This window comes from Pieris napi, chromosome 1 (assembly GCF_905475465.1).
Source record: "Pieris napi chromosome 1, ilPieNapi1.2, whole genome shotgun sequence".
NCBI classification, from domain to species: Eukaryota; Metazoa; Arthropoda; class Insecta; order Lepidoptera; family Pieridae; genus Pieris; species Pieris napi.
The window spans coordinates 4,357,454-4,373,397 of record NC_062234.1 but is presented as its reverse complement, the minus strand read 5'-3'; the positions used below and the strand labels follow the sequence as shown (position 1 = coordinate 4,373,397).

The 15,944-nt window shown below is 33.0% G+C and overlaps 2 protein-coding genes across 6 annotated transcripts in view; both read right to left on the bottom strand.

Annotated features, from left to right (window-relative positions):
* Positions 1-1,884: 1,884 nt before the first annotated feature.
* LOC125054016 lies at positions 1,885-4,293 on the bottom strand. Its single transcript, XM_047655707.1, has 3 exons — positions 3,820-4,293; positions 2,748-3,126; positions 1,885-1,925 (listed from the first exon to the last, which is right to left on the bottom strand). Exons 1-3 carry the CDS (start codon positions 4,291-4,293, stop codon positions 1,885-1,887), a joined length of 894 nt encoding a protein of 297 aa, XP_047511663.1.
* A 4,485-nt stretch (positions 4,294-8,778) lies between these two features.
* Positions 8,779-15,944, bottom strand: part of LOC125052471 (neurexin-1) — a 71,540-nt gene continuing 64,374 nt past the window's right edge. For all 5 annotated transcript variants that reach the window (XM_047653357.1, XM_047653349.1, XM_047653365.1 and 2 more), the window contains 9 exons: positions 15,674-15,852; positions 14,830-15,001; positions 13,578-13,795; positions 11,944-12,123; positions 11,427-11,533; positions 10,864-11,078; positions 10,288-10,563; positions 9,783-9,925; positions 8,779-9,109 (listed from right to left, as the gene is read on the bottom strand). In XM_047653357.1, the coding sequence (XP_047509313.1) occupies positions 8,957-9,109; positions 9,783-9,925; positions 10,288-10,563; positions 10,864-11,078; positions 11,427-11,533; positions 11,944-12,123; positions 13,578-13,795; positions 14,830-15,001; positions 15,674-15,852 (1,643 nt within the window). In that variant the 3' untranslated portion in view covers positions 8,779-8,956. The remainder of the gene's footprint in view (positions 9,110-9,782; positions 9,926-10,287; positions 10,564-10,863; positions 11,079-11,426; positions 11,534-11,943; positions 12,124-13,577; positions 13,796-14,829; positions 15,002-15,673; positions 15,853-15,944) is intronic.

Sequence of the window (15,944 nt, the reverse complement as noted above, 5' to 3'; positions counted from 1 at the left end):
TTGAAGGATAGTTAGATGCTTGGAGTAATTATTTAACACTTACGTTTAACAATACAAAACAATTGGGTAACTTATACAATTCAGGAAACAGACTTCTTAAACCATTAATTCAAAATAACGTTAGTTAACAGCATTAAATTATTACTTGTCAATATACCTCGATGAAAATATATTTTTTAATAAATTTTAAAAAAATATTATAAGGGGTAGTGTCGCAGCATCAGTGAAGTATTTCATGGTTAAGAGGGGCCTTGATGAAATGAAAGCCATACACTGTAGATATATTGTCTGTATGATGTTAATCTTAATGGCGATCTTTACATCAATGTTTATAAATTGGGGCAAATTCTTCCCTTTCGTTGATGATCGGTGCTTTATCAACGAGTCTGCTTTGAAGCCAAAAGGATACCACGTAGTTTCGTTCATATGGTATGAATTATTATACCACATGATGACTAATTGGCGACGTCATCGCTAAAAATGGAAATCACACGATTTTATCGTTATGTGACTTAAAAAACACTGAAATCAAAACTCTGGCTTCTTGAATATAAAAATATAAAGATGTAAACAGATGCTTGATATTAGAATCCTGATCTGTTATCAGGATATAAGACAGCTACTATGTCTGTTTAAGTATGTTTTTAAAAGACAAGACCTGAAGCTTTAATTTTAGCCGAAAATCAAACCAGGTAATACGTATATCTCTGATGTTAGCTACTGAAACTGCGGAAATGGTATTGATAAAAACAGTACTTAAACAAAAGTATAACAATCATATTTTATTTTATTTTTAATGCGTGTGTCAATCACGTGTTAAAAGTGGGCAACAAGCCTAAATATTCATATAATATAATACCACTGTCGTCTAAATTTAGTTATATTTCTGAAAATTAATAACTGAATACCTATAGCAGTGACTACTTACTTACATTCGCGTTAGAAACCGTTATACGTACACGAAAAGTCTTTGTCCATAGTATGGAATAGTGCCTACATTATTTGGCCTTATTAATTTATTCATAGCTTCAAACGCATGAAGAGATATCAATCATTATTCTTATTTTATTTAAAAATATATCTTTATTAATCGGACCTCTTGTTTACATGTAGGTTCAAAGTCCACAGTATATTACAACTTTGTAGCACCATAACCTCATCCCCACATAACCGTTAAAATTTTAGCACCTCACATAGCATAAAGTCCTAACAAGGTCGGAACAAATTCAAGTTATGGATAATTATGTTTAGCATTTATGTGTACGACGAGGAAGTCAAATGGGCCTCACACCGCGTCTCTTGACAACTATATTACAGAGCTCGGTTGCACTCATAAAATTTAAACAGTTGCTATTTATAATGTAAATTTATGAAAATATGTGTTATGTGTTTAGATGATAGTAATAACTCTTTTTTATACCATTAAAAGTAGTTTATTGTTACGTTTAATAAGTATTTTGTATTTTATTGAGGATATAATATAATATTTTTTAATTAGGGTTATTATTGTCCTAACGCATTTTGTTTGTGATTAGTTACAAATTTTATACGAGATTTACTTTAATATCTTTTTATTTTTCACATTATTGTAATAGACAACAGGTACGGTAAGAAAATATAAAATTACGAACACAAACCAAATTACACCATTGTAAAAAAAGACATATCACCTTACATTTCTATATCTTTCCTGTAAAATTTAGTACTTTTCAGAATACCTATCCTTCCAGTTCAACCAAATATAAATTAACTTAATCGATTTATTAGTTACGGTTAGCTAACTCCTCACTTCACACTTCTAATAAAGCACTTCAACTATCTGAAGCTCCTTGTAATCGATTATGTCTCAAGCTTACTATGCAGTGATTAAACTACGATTAATACCTAACCGCTCTCCGTGCCAACCGTCCTCCGTAACAATTTATCTTTCGCGTACGCTTGAGTTTGACGCATATAACAAAGGCCACCATTTGTTATGCAAAGTTACAGCGACACTGACGGTTTTAACTTCATATACTAATTGAGTGGTTCAACGACCGACAGCTCTTTTTCATTTCACTAATTGTTGTCAAAAGCGCGTACTTTGCGATGGCGAGCGAACTTCTGATAGTTCACACTTCTTAAATACACATATGGTATAATTTTAACAATAGCTTCTTTAAAAAGAAAATAATATAACTTTATCGGGACTTGCAATTAACATTTGCATTTTCTTATTAGTAGCCTAATTTGTCCATAGGCAAATTTATGTATGTTATATGTTCTAATTATAGGTAATCAAGATATAACTCGAGGTTAGTATAATCTGTAGATAATGCAATATTGATGCTGGGATGTAATTAAGCGTGCTGAATTATTGTGCGACGCACATATATTACATAGTGATATATCATTGTATATTATATAATACAAAATAAGTATTCGCTTTGAAACAGAGTTTTCGAGAATTTTCAATTGTTGTTGTAACTCAAGCCACTACCTATTAGTATGTATTTACTAAAAAGGTTCTTCTAATTAAAAAAAAAATCTTTCATTTCATAATTTCCGCATCGGATCGACACATATTTGTGAGGAATAGGAGCAGAAAGAAAGATGATTTAAGTTAATGTAGCTATTAGTAGCGGCACTGTATTTTTATTAGTGTTTCTTCTATTAATACTGTAAGTGAATAAATAAATATTGTTTAAATAATTACCATTTTTTGTTATCAGCGTACAATGAAAACGTTCTCTTCTGCATACAAGAACATACTAATTCTCCAATAAACACAATGATGCAAATTAGATCTAGCACTCCTAGTAGCAAGAAAGCTCCAAGTAAATGTTGCATACCCAGCGGTACAATAGTACTGCTCCTTTCAGCGCCTTTCGGACGGTTAAACAACTCTTCGCTCCATTTTTCTATCAAGCCATTCTCAGAAACACTTCGTATTATATTATTGAATCGGTCCAACAAAGGATACCAATTCCGAGCTAAAAGTGCAACACCGTACTTATAAAGGTTATCGCTTTCAGCAAAACAGTAAATCAATGACTCTCCTCGCCCTAAAATGTGATCCTTATACATAGCTTGTCTTCGCGAAGAAACCACCGCAAAATTCCTTTCGTAAGCTGCTTGCCGTACCCCCTCCGAGAACGATGTCGAGTTATATTTGTGATACAAATAAAACGAGCTCGCGTTATTAGTCTCAAAATAGGAACGGTAAATCTCTCTGCCCCCCAGAGGAATGCCAGATTGAATGAGATCCGCCTCGCTACTAATTTGCTTCTCAAATCGTGGATGCATTAGGAAACTCCTCAAAAAAGCTTCGTAAGATATCCCCATGTTCAAGCTGAAACAAAGCCAGCCAATCATCAAAATTCTAAACGTAGCCGACCGTGGATCCAACACAACGCTCCAACCGAGCAGCATGCCAAATGTTTTTAAAATTAAATTAGTTGGCCACTTAGATACTTTACCCTCATTTTCTTTGTAGTTCAGAAAATGAAACAGCAAACTCATGATCATTAGGCATATTAATGTAGCGAGCCAAGTGGACCACTGAAATATTGTAACTACGTTATCCCACGTAGCAGCTCGGCGGGCGCGAGGAACACACCAAGTCATTTCATCTTGAGTATAACTTACTGTAGGATCAAACCATTTACGAATTGTTGTCGTGACTTCAATATTACCAATAACGAGATCAACTGAATCGTTTCTAAGTAAACCAAAGGCACCCGTCGCCGTTCCGTTCGAGTAAATGGCACCCTAATTTTCTTCATTCTCTGACATACGCGTAATCAGTGTCATATTTGTAAATTGGCTTATGATTTTCACCAAATTTATCTCAACGCCTTTTTGAAATTCGTAGGCGTCGTTCCATAATTCACTTGTTAGTTTCCGCACTGGAGGCATCACGTATGGCTCTGAGATAACGACGTATGTTAATAAAGGGCATCCTCTCAAGTCTAATGGAAACATTTCCTTTTGAACTTCTATCTGACTTATTAGATTATCTTTACATCTGTCTAAAATATATACTGTTTCACATTTGCCACCGCAATTTGTTTCGCTGTATGGATTCCAAGAGTAAGAAATAATTTCGTCATCTAACGCTGAATATAGGAGCACAATTACTCTCAGCAACTTCATCGCATGGAGTTGGTTAATAAACAACTTAGCCAGGTTTTCGCTCGACTCATTTTTTTGTTTCTCATATAGAACAATAGTCTTTGCAAATGGATTCCAAGTAGGTAGTTTACTCAATAGTTTAAGATAATTTTTCAGATCTAATTGGTTTTCTAAGACCATCATATAATTTTTGGCTTTTTCACGAAAGTGTGAAGCGTTTGCGTGTGGGTAATACGGGGTTTTAACCATTATAGAATATTTTATTCCGTTGTGTACGGTTTGCAAGAGAAACTTTTTGGTGAACGCTTGAGGATTAATTCCCACAATCACGATGCTACCGCTCAGAGCTTTTTTTTCAACAAAATATTTTGCAGATAGTTTTAAGACGCATTGAGATGCTTTAACACTTTCGTCCAGACCAATCGGCATCAGTAATGGATTCACATTTAAAACTGTATACATAGTGCTGGCTAAAATAATACACCGAAATACAATAGAAACCATGTTTGGAACGAATAAGTTCTATGAAGATTTTAATTTGTTTGAAGAGTTAACGGTTTGAACAACTATTTATTCGTGTAACGATATCAGGGCTGTGCAACTTTTTTTCTTTATTGAGAATAGTAATTTCATCATAATTCCATCAAATCAAGATATTCATATACTGCTTAGACCATTATCTAGATTTTGAGGTTATTTAGTACATTATTACAAACGGACCGGTTGGTTTTACAACGATACTACTGTCAATGGTACCTACTGTCAGTAATATGTACTAAAAATCTAATCGTTTAGCTTGCAATTTCAGTTAAATTATTACTAAATTGTATCTAAATGGGCAGGGTAAATAACAAATAGGTACTTCCAAAAAGAGAAATCATAATTTCTATAAAGGTTTTATGTTATATTTTATAATTGATCGAAAAAATTTAAAAGCATTAAAACGTTGTTGCTATACTTACTTTATAATAACATTAACTCTTGTAAAATAATAATAGGAAATAAATTTATGCGGTAACCCTAAAAGATTAGTAAAAATATTTTCTATTTGTATGAAACATTTCCATTTGGCATTTTGAAATAATTTCAACAAATACAGGCAATTTGCTTACTAAATTATATAATAGCTTTAGTGAACTTTACGCGACTGTTTTTACGGACAGAAAATATCAAGGTTGATTTTGTCTACAACGATAACTCTTTAAAATATCTTATCATGATAATATTGAAAACATTGCAAATTATATTTTTATTATTATTATTTATTATTTATTTTGTGGTTTTTTGTTTAATTTTTTCCTTTGATAGATTGCTTATGTTCTAATGTAATTGATGTGTATGTGTGTTAAATTTGTGATGTCATATTTTCTTGTATTTTTTAGGCATACAGTATACACGTTGTTTTAGAATGTATAAATAAATAAATAAATAATGTAGGTAACTCAATTTGACTTCATTAAAATTTCTTTATAAAATTATAGGTTCTTGCAAAGTTAAACCAAATAAAGTTCAGAAATAAAACAACAACAGATGTAAATTACATTGTATTGATCGCATTTATGTAGAACAAAACTTGGTCCGACCGAAGTCGTCTATAAACTGTACAATAACTTGGAACACATATTTTATTTATATTAGAAGCAGACTTATTTGATAAACGTCAATTAAATTTCCTTCAACAAATCATAATCTACATTTAAACAATTAAATTCGATACAAATTTCTAACACATTAAACACTAAAATTGACAGGGAAATAAATTTTTCTAAGTTTGTGCCGTAAAACGAGTGTGGCATTACAGTAATTATTTCTTACATTAACTATATACAATAGAACCTAGAACCTGTGCTTTATAACATTCTATATAAATATGACATTCGTTTAAAGCTAATTGAGTTTTGGAAAGAGGAAACGGGACGGTGGATGGAATATTAACATTTAAGCATTAATATAATTTTAAAAGTTTAAGAATTGCACACAGAAGCTAGAGGAAAAGGTATCGAAACATGTTTAATTTTGACCATTTCAAAACCACAAACTAATCATAATTATAAATATGTTCATCATTCAATCCTAAACATTACCTATATGTATGTTTACTGGAGCGTTAGAATATAAAACAAATGCGTTCCGTTTGGTCTTGCATCTAATTTTATATTCTCACCTAGTTAGTAGTCACCAATCCATCGCCATTGAAATTTAAGCTTAACCTATTTAAATAGGATGCAATTCAGACAAATATAAATATAAGTAATAGAGCGGACATTAAACATACAATCGAAAATCCTAAAAGTAAAAAAAATCATTCACTGTCATATTGGAAAATAAATATTAGTGACGTGATAACGTCTTTTACATCGATAAACGCCGGCCGCACGCACTTAATAACATGACTCGTTGTCACGTTCCGCCTGAGCCGAGCGTAACATGACTCATTGTCACGTTGCGCCTGAGCCGAGTGTAACATGACTCATTGTCACGTTCCGCCTGAGCCGAGCGTAACATAACTCATTGTCACGTTCCGCCGGAGCCAAGCGTGCTAGCGATAGAGAGGCACGATCGGCCTAAGCGTTCGGTTTGTGACGCATTTATCTTAAGTTATTAATAGCACATTGTTACTTGTAATTAATCTGTATAATTCAAGTATAAATAAAAATATCGAGTGAAAATATATGTTATTTTTTCGAATAAAAATAAATTTTCATTTAACTAATTTGTATTTTACCAAATAATGACAATTTAATGATAATAATTCAATTCAATTTACAAAAGTATGCAATTTTTCATAAATGTTTACTTATGACGTTATCACGTAAACTTATCCGTAAACCGACTTAACAAACAACCAATTTTTCGTAATTATTATAATTAAACCAGAATACTAACGCCCGCTCTATATACTGAAATATATTTGATTTTAATTTTTTAAACCGAAATAGTGTCACATTCTATTACGTCACAAGTATTATTGCTGTAACACATTATAATAATTATATAAGGATGTTAAAATATTTAAAGGTATGTAAAATTCAACACTTTATTTGTATTACCTTTTGTAACTTTTTGTGGCTTGTGTAATTTAAATTAGGCCTCCGATAGAATTTCAATTAAAAATATTAATATTGATTTACTAAGACACATCACTTTTCTAAAGCATGTAATTTTTCTAAAAACTGATTTATTTGACAAATGTCATAGAAATATGGCATATGCATTTTAATTATTGAAAAAGAGTCATTAGTAGTTGTAAATTGAGCTTTGAATTCCATTAGATATAATAATAGGTTTCAATCCGCCATTAGCTACAATTTAATCAACAATTCTGATTATGGTCGCTTATATGATCAAATATAAATTAATGTTATTGCGATATCTTATTAAAAAGGATCACCGTATTTTTTCTATCAGAAGTACAACCTTTAGCGTTATAGTTACCTTCGCCAAATTTCCATTATCCACCCTTACATCTTATTATCTTACACATCTTTAAGTGTGTCGTCTTAAAATATTTGTAAAAGATTTATTAAATATAGGAAAGAGAAAATCGTAATATTACCGTAGTCTTCAGTTAAACGATATGCTTTATTTTCAGTGTTGGCAGCTCTAATATTAACGATATTGTCTTATTTTTATATGGTAAAGGTAAACTCAGTAACGAAAACCGGGATTTTTCAAAGCTAAAGTAAAAAGGATAGTGATTTATTTAGTAGAAAGACTGTACAGAATTGGAGTCTATAATTAAATTAGATAACCAATTTGCAAAGATGTCCTACAAGCCAAGACTCCATTTAGTAAAAAGCAATTCCATATTCTATCAATCTGGCTCAAGTTCAATCGCACGAATGACTAACATTAACATTATTTACACTAACATTTGCGAATCAGTCGATACTTCACAGTTAACTTATGCAACGCAAACTGTATATGCCATTCATACTTTACAAGATGTCTCTATTTGCGGATATTTTACTACGAACCAAAATTTATTTCACAAATAGAGACAAAATACAACCAGCTAAAAAGCGACTACAGGTATATTGACTATGGTATATAAAATTAACTATCTGATATGTCCGATAAGGATTGTATGGACACGCGAATCTAACGAGCGCAGTCGGGCGATCATATTTTCAGATACCAAGAGTGAAATGACGTTTAAATGTTCTACTTATTCTTTTTTTTAAACCACGGTATCTGAGAAAATGATCTACGTATGTCTTGAATGTCATTAGCACTGCAGAGTACACGTTTAGTTCATTTATAAGCAGCAGTTATTGATTTAGCTCTTGAATTATTAAAATTTAAAATAAATTGTTGGAGCTGTTATTAAATGATGAGATGTTAACGATATATTTTTAAGGTTTGTTAGGGGCCTTGAAAGACTCAAGTTCGTGAGAAGCATTTGGTGCTATCACTGTAAAATTCCTAAAGAAACATCATACTTCAAATTGATTTTAAAATGAATCTAATATATAAAAATCTCGTGTCGCGGTGTTTGTGGTTAAACTCCTCCGATACGTCTTACCCGATTCTCATGAAATTTTGTGTGCATATTGGGTAGGTCTGAGAATCGGACAACATTTATTTTTCATCCCCCTAAATGTTAAGGGTAATCCACCCCTATTTTTTTTTTTTTTTTATGATACAGCATTAAAAAATACATACAACCCCTAATTTTCACCCCTCTACGATCAACCCCTATTTTTTATTATAAATGATATACATGGCAAAACGACGTTCAGCTAGTAATCTCATAAAGTTTCATCAAATCTGTATTACGTAAAAGACTGACTGCTGCTTATAAATGTAATCGTCACATTAACTAATGTACTGTGCAGCGTAATTACACGTACCACTCTTTGATACCATCGCGCTTAACTGGCTGAGGCATCGGTGCGAGGGGCGTTGCTCCGTTCCTATTGAGAGGCAATGGCTGCAAGTTTCGAACAGCGCCACCTGTCTGTACATTTGAACCGGTTTGATAACTTGAATGAGCCTGAAAAAGTTACAATAAATAAAGATAATATTTGTAATTTATTTTTTTGATTATAACACAAAGTACCAGCAAATAGATTTATTTAATGTAACTAATTTTTTTTTAATAATTTAGAAAACTCTGGTATCTTTTATTAATAATGGCTTTGTTATTCTTCCTTGATATGAAATATATATTATAATGATCAATGAATCTTAGAACTTAGAATTTATTATAAATACATATATACTTTGTTATATTTTTATATATAATATGTATAGGTGAAACTGTGCTTTGTTGGCTATTGTGTACAATGTAATTGTTTGGATATTGTTAAGTGAGTAACTGTAGGAATACTGTTGAGCAAATAAAAAAAATAAATAAACTTATTTAAAGTATGCGATACATATATATCAATTTTTACATTATTTATCTCCTGGAAGGAGTGAAATATTGCAAAAACCAACATGGCGGCAACATTTTAATACACTCATTACAATACTAAATAGTCAACTTAATATCGCTGGCCTAGCAAACTATTTAAAGAGATAACATTTAATTATAACTTTTTAAAGAGATTCTAGAATCTCTTTAAAAAGTTATATTTAAATGTGTACTACTGTCCTAATCTCTCTAAATGTTTTTTTATACCCACGGCAGAAATTTCATTTTTTTTCTATTATAACCCATATACCTGATTCGCAAGCAGTGCCGCGCTAGCACTCTGCTGGTAACTCTTGTCTTCCGTCACCTTATACGAAGGGTCCAACTTAAACATCAGCTTCAGCACTATTATAACTATAATGATTATTGCTATAAGCACCGACGCAACGATACCTGAAAAATATAAACAAAATTTCCGACGCACATCAAGTTACAACTATTATAAGGGCATATTTGTTCCCATTTGAGATTATGATTATTGATTATTTTATCAAAATCTATGTAATTACTAAAAAAACAAAGTAATTATCTGCCATATAGATTAAAACAAAAATTTATTATCCCTTGAATTGTATTTAATAAAAATGTAAAAGAACAAGACCATGTTCTTTAGAAAATTCACACGCACACATTTTCTCTTTTCCCCGCGTTGATATATCCTACTTTGCGGAGGTAAATACAAAACGACATAAGTAATATGACATAGTGAACTTGTAGGGAAATATTTCTAAAAACTCCTCTAATGTGCCACTTACCAACAATAGTTGCGAAGAATTCAGACTCTGGTGGTACCACTCTGTTATCAGTCGATTTAGGATGGTACCATTTGGTTGTAATTTCAGGCTCGTGGCCATTATATCCAGGGTAGCTTCCAGGTACCACTTCATCTATGCCATAAGGTGAGCGAGTTGCCATCTTGGTGTGCGTGTGATCTTCATAGTCTGGTATCTCTTCCTCCGTTGTGTGCGCTGCCTCTGTGTGTCGCGTTACTGTTGGTGTAAACTGATTGCTTGTGTGCGTATGCGTGTCCTCTGAAGAAATATCGTTATATATTATAATTAATTTAAGTATGCCAAAGAGTACTAATAAGTCATATCAGTACTGGCAGTAATAAACCCGGTAGCTAATGGTTAAATAGGCACCGGCGTTACTACACTAAAAGCAATTAAATAAAATAGCTTCATAACCAAAAACAAAATATTATTTATATTATATAGATTTATTTTTAAAAGACAGGAGGTATTTAGTTCAACAAACATTTTATAAGTCCAATAACATGTAGATAGTTATATGTTGCAGGTATATAAACTTTATATGATGCACAATTCTACCTTCTGTAGGAGTAGTGCCCTTCTCTGGAGTGGTAGCTGTATCCACGGTGCCCGCGTGCATATTATCGTGGTCTGGTAATGTGGTGCGGTCGCTCTTAGTAGTTCCGGCACTTTCTGTCCCTCCCTCTGTGAACCCTGAGATAGCCTTCTCCACGTGATCCGTGGCAATAGATGTGGTAGGTGAAGTCATACTGGCAGTGCTACTTACACCAGCACTGAAAAGGAAACTTCCATCAGAAAATCAGAATTTGCTTTATAGATTGAACCTGTGATGTGAAAATGTAAAAACATATGAATAAAATGAGAGATAAACTTAGTATTTCTAATAAGAAAATAAAATCCAATGGTAAAAACATATTTAATCTAAATATGTGTTCGTGACTTAGCTGTAGCTCTGTCGATTCCCGGCGAGACAACAATTGTTTCAGATTGATAGCACTAAATTTTCATGACAAAATGTTCAACAGAATAGACGCAGCTGTCTGCCACAGGTCATTGACCCCATGGGCGATTTTTATATAAATTATTGGAAGACTTCTCACAAAATTAAAAATCCAACTTACGTGGTAATTGGGTGTTCCGGTTCCGTTATCTCTTCTCCATTAGATCCGGAACCTTCGATGCAATCTTCATCGTCACAAGGCTTCATTAATTTACCGCTCAGGTTACCCTGAAAAGTTTAATAAACTCATTAGTACAATTAATTAAAAAAAAAAAATTGCGAAAATTCATCTAGGTTGGTTCTTTTCATAGTTCCTTTCATAAACGCTAATATCTGAAACGTCACGAGAATTTTATAAAATGGTTATATAAAACTTTAAGAGCGATTTTCGTTTAATGTTTATTTAAATTATATTATTGTTTTGCTTAATTTCTTTTTATTATTTCTTATATGCTATGTTTGCATGTAAGTGCTTGACACATTACAATTTGTATTTTATTTTTCTTTTATCAATGTATCAGTGTGCGGAGCGTTGGCAAGCTTTTTATAAAGAAATAAAACGGTTTAAGTTTAACGACAACTTTTTAAAAGCTAAACACGCAAATTCAAGTTTAACAAAGTTTTAGGTATAATCATACCTTCCGCATGGCAGGTGGTCGCCTCGTAGACGGTACGTAAACGGGTGTGATAAGGTCATCACCCGAGCCAGCGTCTGGCAGCACACAAGCGTCTTCATCATCATCACGACACCCTGACCCGGCGCCTGAATACACAAGTTCATCGAGTACTCCAGGGCCCGCATATCCTGATGGAGGTGTCTGAAATAGGTGGGTGAATATTTATAATTGGCATTGAGAGGAGATTTAAAGAGGAGAGCAGTGTTAGCCAGTGTTAGTGGCCAGTTTGCTGTGCACCAATTGACTTGCTCGTGCGTTGAAGAAAACCGGCATGCCTTAGATCCAAAAAGTCGGTTCAGGTACAGAAGGCGATCACCTCTTTGCCTATTAGAAAAAACACAAATGATCCCGAAACAGATACAGAAATTTGAGGCCCAGACATAAACGGTTGTATTGGCACTGGAATTTTTTAAATTGTTAATTCTCTATGGAAAATCTTGAATAAGTGTGTTGGGCTGTGACTGCCCAACTATACTAGTGGCAGATGGGGTACAGCTCACAGTGACACTATAAAGATATCTTCCAAAATATTTATGATCTCTGAGAAGATAAACGATCTCGTAAGAAGTTGGCCATTCCTGTTTACTCACTAGTTGGCTGTTTAGATATAATTGTCCAAGACCTAGGATTTCCTAGATCATTACACAACCTGGCAACTTGTGACGCTGGGACGACAGTAAAAACTAACCTCACCTTACCAACCACTAAATAGAACACTGCCTTATTAATTGAATCAACTAATTGCATCCATTGATATACAAAAACCCAAGATGCACAATCAACGTCTAAAAAACGTCCTCAAAAAATTAACGCAACATTCTAAATTGTGCGCTCATTTCAAATAGTCTCGCGTGTAATAAGTGGAGTCGATGTTATTTATTTGTGTTTTTTTTTATAAATAAATTTATGTACTTGTGAACTTTTTTGTGTGTAGTTTTTGACAAATATATTTACGCTATATAAAGTGTAGGTCAGGAGGTAGCCAATTTAACATTTTTTTTTAATTTAAAGAAAAAACTTTTTAACCGGATTAAAGTTATGTATTATTATAAATTTACAACTATTTAACATCCAACACCTTTTGTCTTCAGTCACCGTGACCACGCACGCTGTAAAGCACCCGAAAAGTCGGATAAATTTAAAATTATGTTAAATAGTTGTAAATAAAAAAGTCATGTTCGACTCCACTCAATACCTTGTCCTACCGACCACGGTCGGTCGTAAAATTTTATTGCTTTATGTACGTATAAACTGCGTTGTAATAACAACTTTAAGCAATTCGCGTAAGGTTGATTTTGCAATAATATATGCTTGTAACATATACTGTTATAGACATACTGTTATAGAAAGGAACAGAAATAGTGTTTCGGGACACTTTCGAGCGTTACTTTTATTCGAGACTGTGCATCTTGGGTTTTTTGTATATCAATGATTGCATCCCTAACATTTCACTAACACTTATTTTCAAATATTAGTTTCAAAGTAAGTAACCAGGACAAAACCAAAATACCTGTTAAGGCTGTTATCCATTATATATTTCAAAGTTTTTATAGAAATTTGATTTTTTTAGTAAATTTCGATTACAGCTAATTTACCTGTTGCATTCTATTGATATCTCTATCGAGTGGAGTCTGAGCTCTTCGAGCATCACCCCGTACTGTAACAGCTGGATCGCCAGCGGCAGCCAGATCAAGAACCCGGACCTTTCCAGCCACTAAACCAGCAAGAACACCACTAAATGACCTGGCACCACCTGAGCCTCCACCAACTATTATTTTGGACATACTGTTGAAGACTGTCGATTGTTGCCCACCTGAAAAACAATTTATTCAAATTAAAAATCGAATAACATATTGAAGTGAAACTTCTTTAGAATCGTTGTGATTTCAAACCGGATGCAACGGAAAAAGCGACAGTAAAAAGAGACAGACACATAAATTAATAGGATTTGGCGTGGGAGAGAGTGAGATAGGAGGCATTATACAATGTATAAACTTTAAATTAGTGTGTATTTGATCATTTTCTGAAATAAAAAAAACAGATGTGCAAAAAATTAAATAAGTTAGTCAAGTAAGTAGTTCAATTATAAAATTAGATGAAATTTATCAATTTTATTTACATAATATCATTAATTATAGAAACTTTTTGAAGTGAAAACTTCTTACTACCTTAATTTAAAGTTTATACACTGTATAATGCTTCCTATCTCATTTTCTCCCACGTTGGACTTGTGAATTTATTTCAAACTTTTATTATATTAGTTTTTACCAAATAAAGATTGATATTAAAGTTATAAATTAAAATTTATCATTACAAAATGTTTTTTTAAGGAAAAGACCCTACATTTAGATAGAGAAAAAGTCTAATTTACATATTTTAAATATAAAAACTTTGTTTTTGAAGGTTTCACTTCTACCACGTGTGAATTGGACACATGATGGTTTTTTTTTTTTTAATTTCACCACACACCTCTCATCACACTCCGTTAAGCTTTAAAACTAAGCGACACTTGTTGGTTCTAACTATGGTTTCGTACGGGCAAAAGGCAAATCAAGTACTTGCCCTGTCATGATCAAGAATAAATAAGAGTTAATATATATATATAAACTAGCAAACTCGGCGAACTCCGTTTCGCCACCAGATGGCTTCGTTTTATGTAACATTTCGTTTGGTGATCCCGCTTTTCTGTTGAAACTTTTCCTGAATTTCTTTGCTATAAACCTCACGGAGCCCAAGACCTTTCCAACGAATGCAAAACCGTGGAAATCGTTTCGTGCGTTCTGGAGTTATAGCGTCAGGAAGGAAAACCCGACTTATTTTTATATAGTAGATAATTAAATATCAAACCTTGTGGGTGTCTCAAATTGACGGCATAATTATCAAGTTGAAGGGCAGCGCGGCTCCCATTTCTTGTAAAACTGGCGACGTGATAGGCTCCGTCGTCTACTCTAGCTGCTTCATCTCCTACCGGATGTTCGCCATCACCCACATTGTATACGAAAAACAAGTTTCCACGAATCTATAAAATATATGTGAAAGGTGTAGTAAACTGTAAGTGATACAAACTGTTTTTAATCCTAAATAATGTCTTCAAATTAACGACAGTAGCCAATAATAGATAAGTTGCGCAATTTCTTACATTTATTATTAATTGAAATCAAAATATAATTTATGCATTAATGCAATACACACCCATAAAGTACATGAAAGAAGATATTAGGTTTATTCAAAACGCACCCTTTTTGTTTTTCAGAGACAAACATACGTAAACGAATAATAATAATTATCGAGTGGCGCTACGTCGCTAAATGGGTCTTGGCATTTGATTGCATCCGATTCATTAATAATTTTAATTTTTGTTGCTTTCCGTGCCTGACACGTCGTACTTTTTAGGGTTGTCACATGCCGGTTTCCTCACGATGTTTACCTTAACCATAGGAGGATGTCTTTAAAGAAAATCCATCCGTCATTTGAACGCAAAACTTCAGGGATGAGGCCCTGAACGCACAAGGCCAACATTCATTTCACACGTCGTAAATGAATACTGAATAAAGTAATTTTAACACATACGCGATTAAGTTCAATAATTATTGCAATTTTAAATTGTCATGTCGTTTTGCGTTCCTTATTGTTATCCTGTTAAGGTGTATAAAAATAAGGTGCGTAAGTAACGTAAGTAAGTGTTACTAACAATCTCCATTTGCATATAGTCCTGTGTATTAGATGATTCAATTCTCAGTATAACTGCATCAGCTTTGCTGGTCACAAAACCAACGGCCACTTTGTCCGTCTCCGTGTCTGTTACTGCACTCGGCGGAAATGCGTATGTGATGATTCCACGACCGGGACCAAATTCATACGCTATTGATTCTGAAATATTTGTTAACAGTTAAACATATTAATTATTTCCGACTTTTCCTCTTCTTTTATTAATCAACACGATTTACTAAGGCTTTACTTTT

Excerpts from the sequence above, each read along its gene's own strand:
- LOC125054016 (XM_047655707.1), bottom strand. The coding sequence starts at position 4,293 with ATGGTCTTAGAAAACCAATTAGATCTGAAAAATTATCTTAAACTATTG. Across the intron at positions 3,127-3,819 it reads AAGGCGTTGAGATAAATTTG|GGGGTACGGCAAGCAGCTTA; the intron begins GTGAAAATCATA and ends TCGTTCTCGGAG. Across the intron at positions 1,926-2,747 it reads GTTTATTGGAGAATTAGTAT|ATAAATTGTTACGGAGGACG; the intron begins GTTCTTGTATGC and ends CGTACGCGAAAG.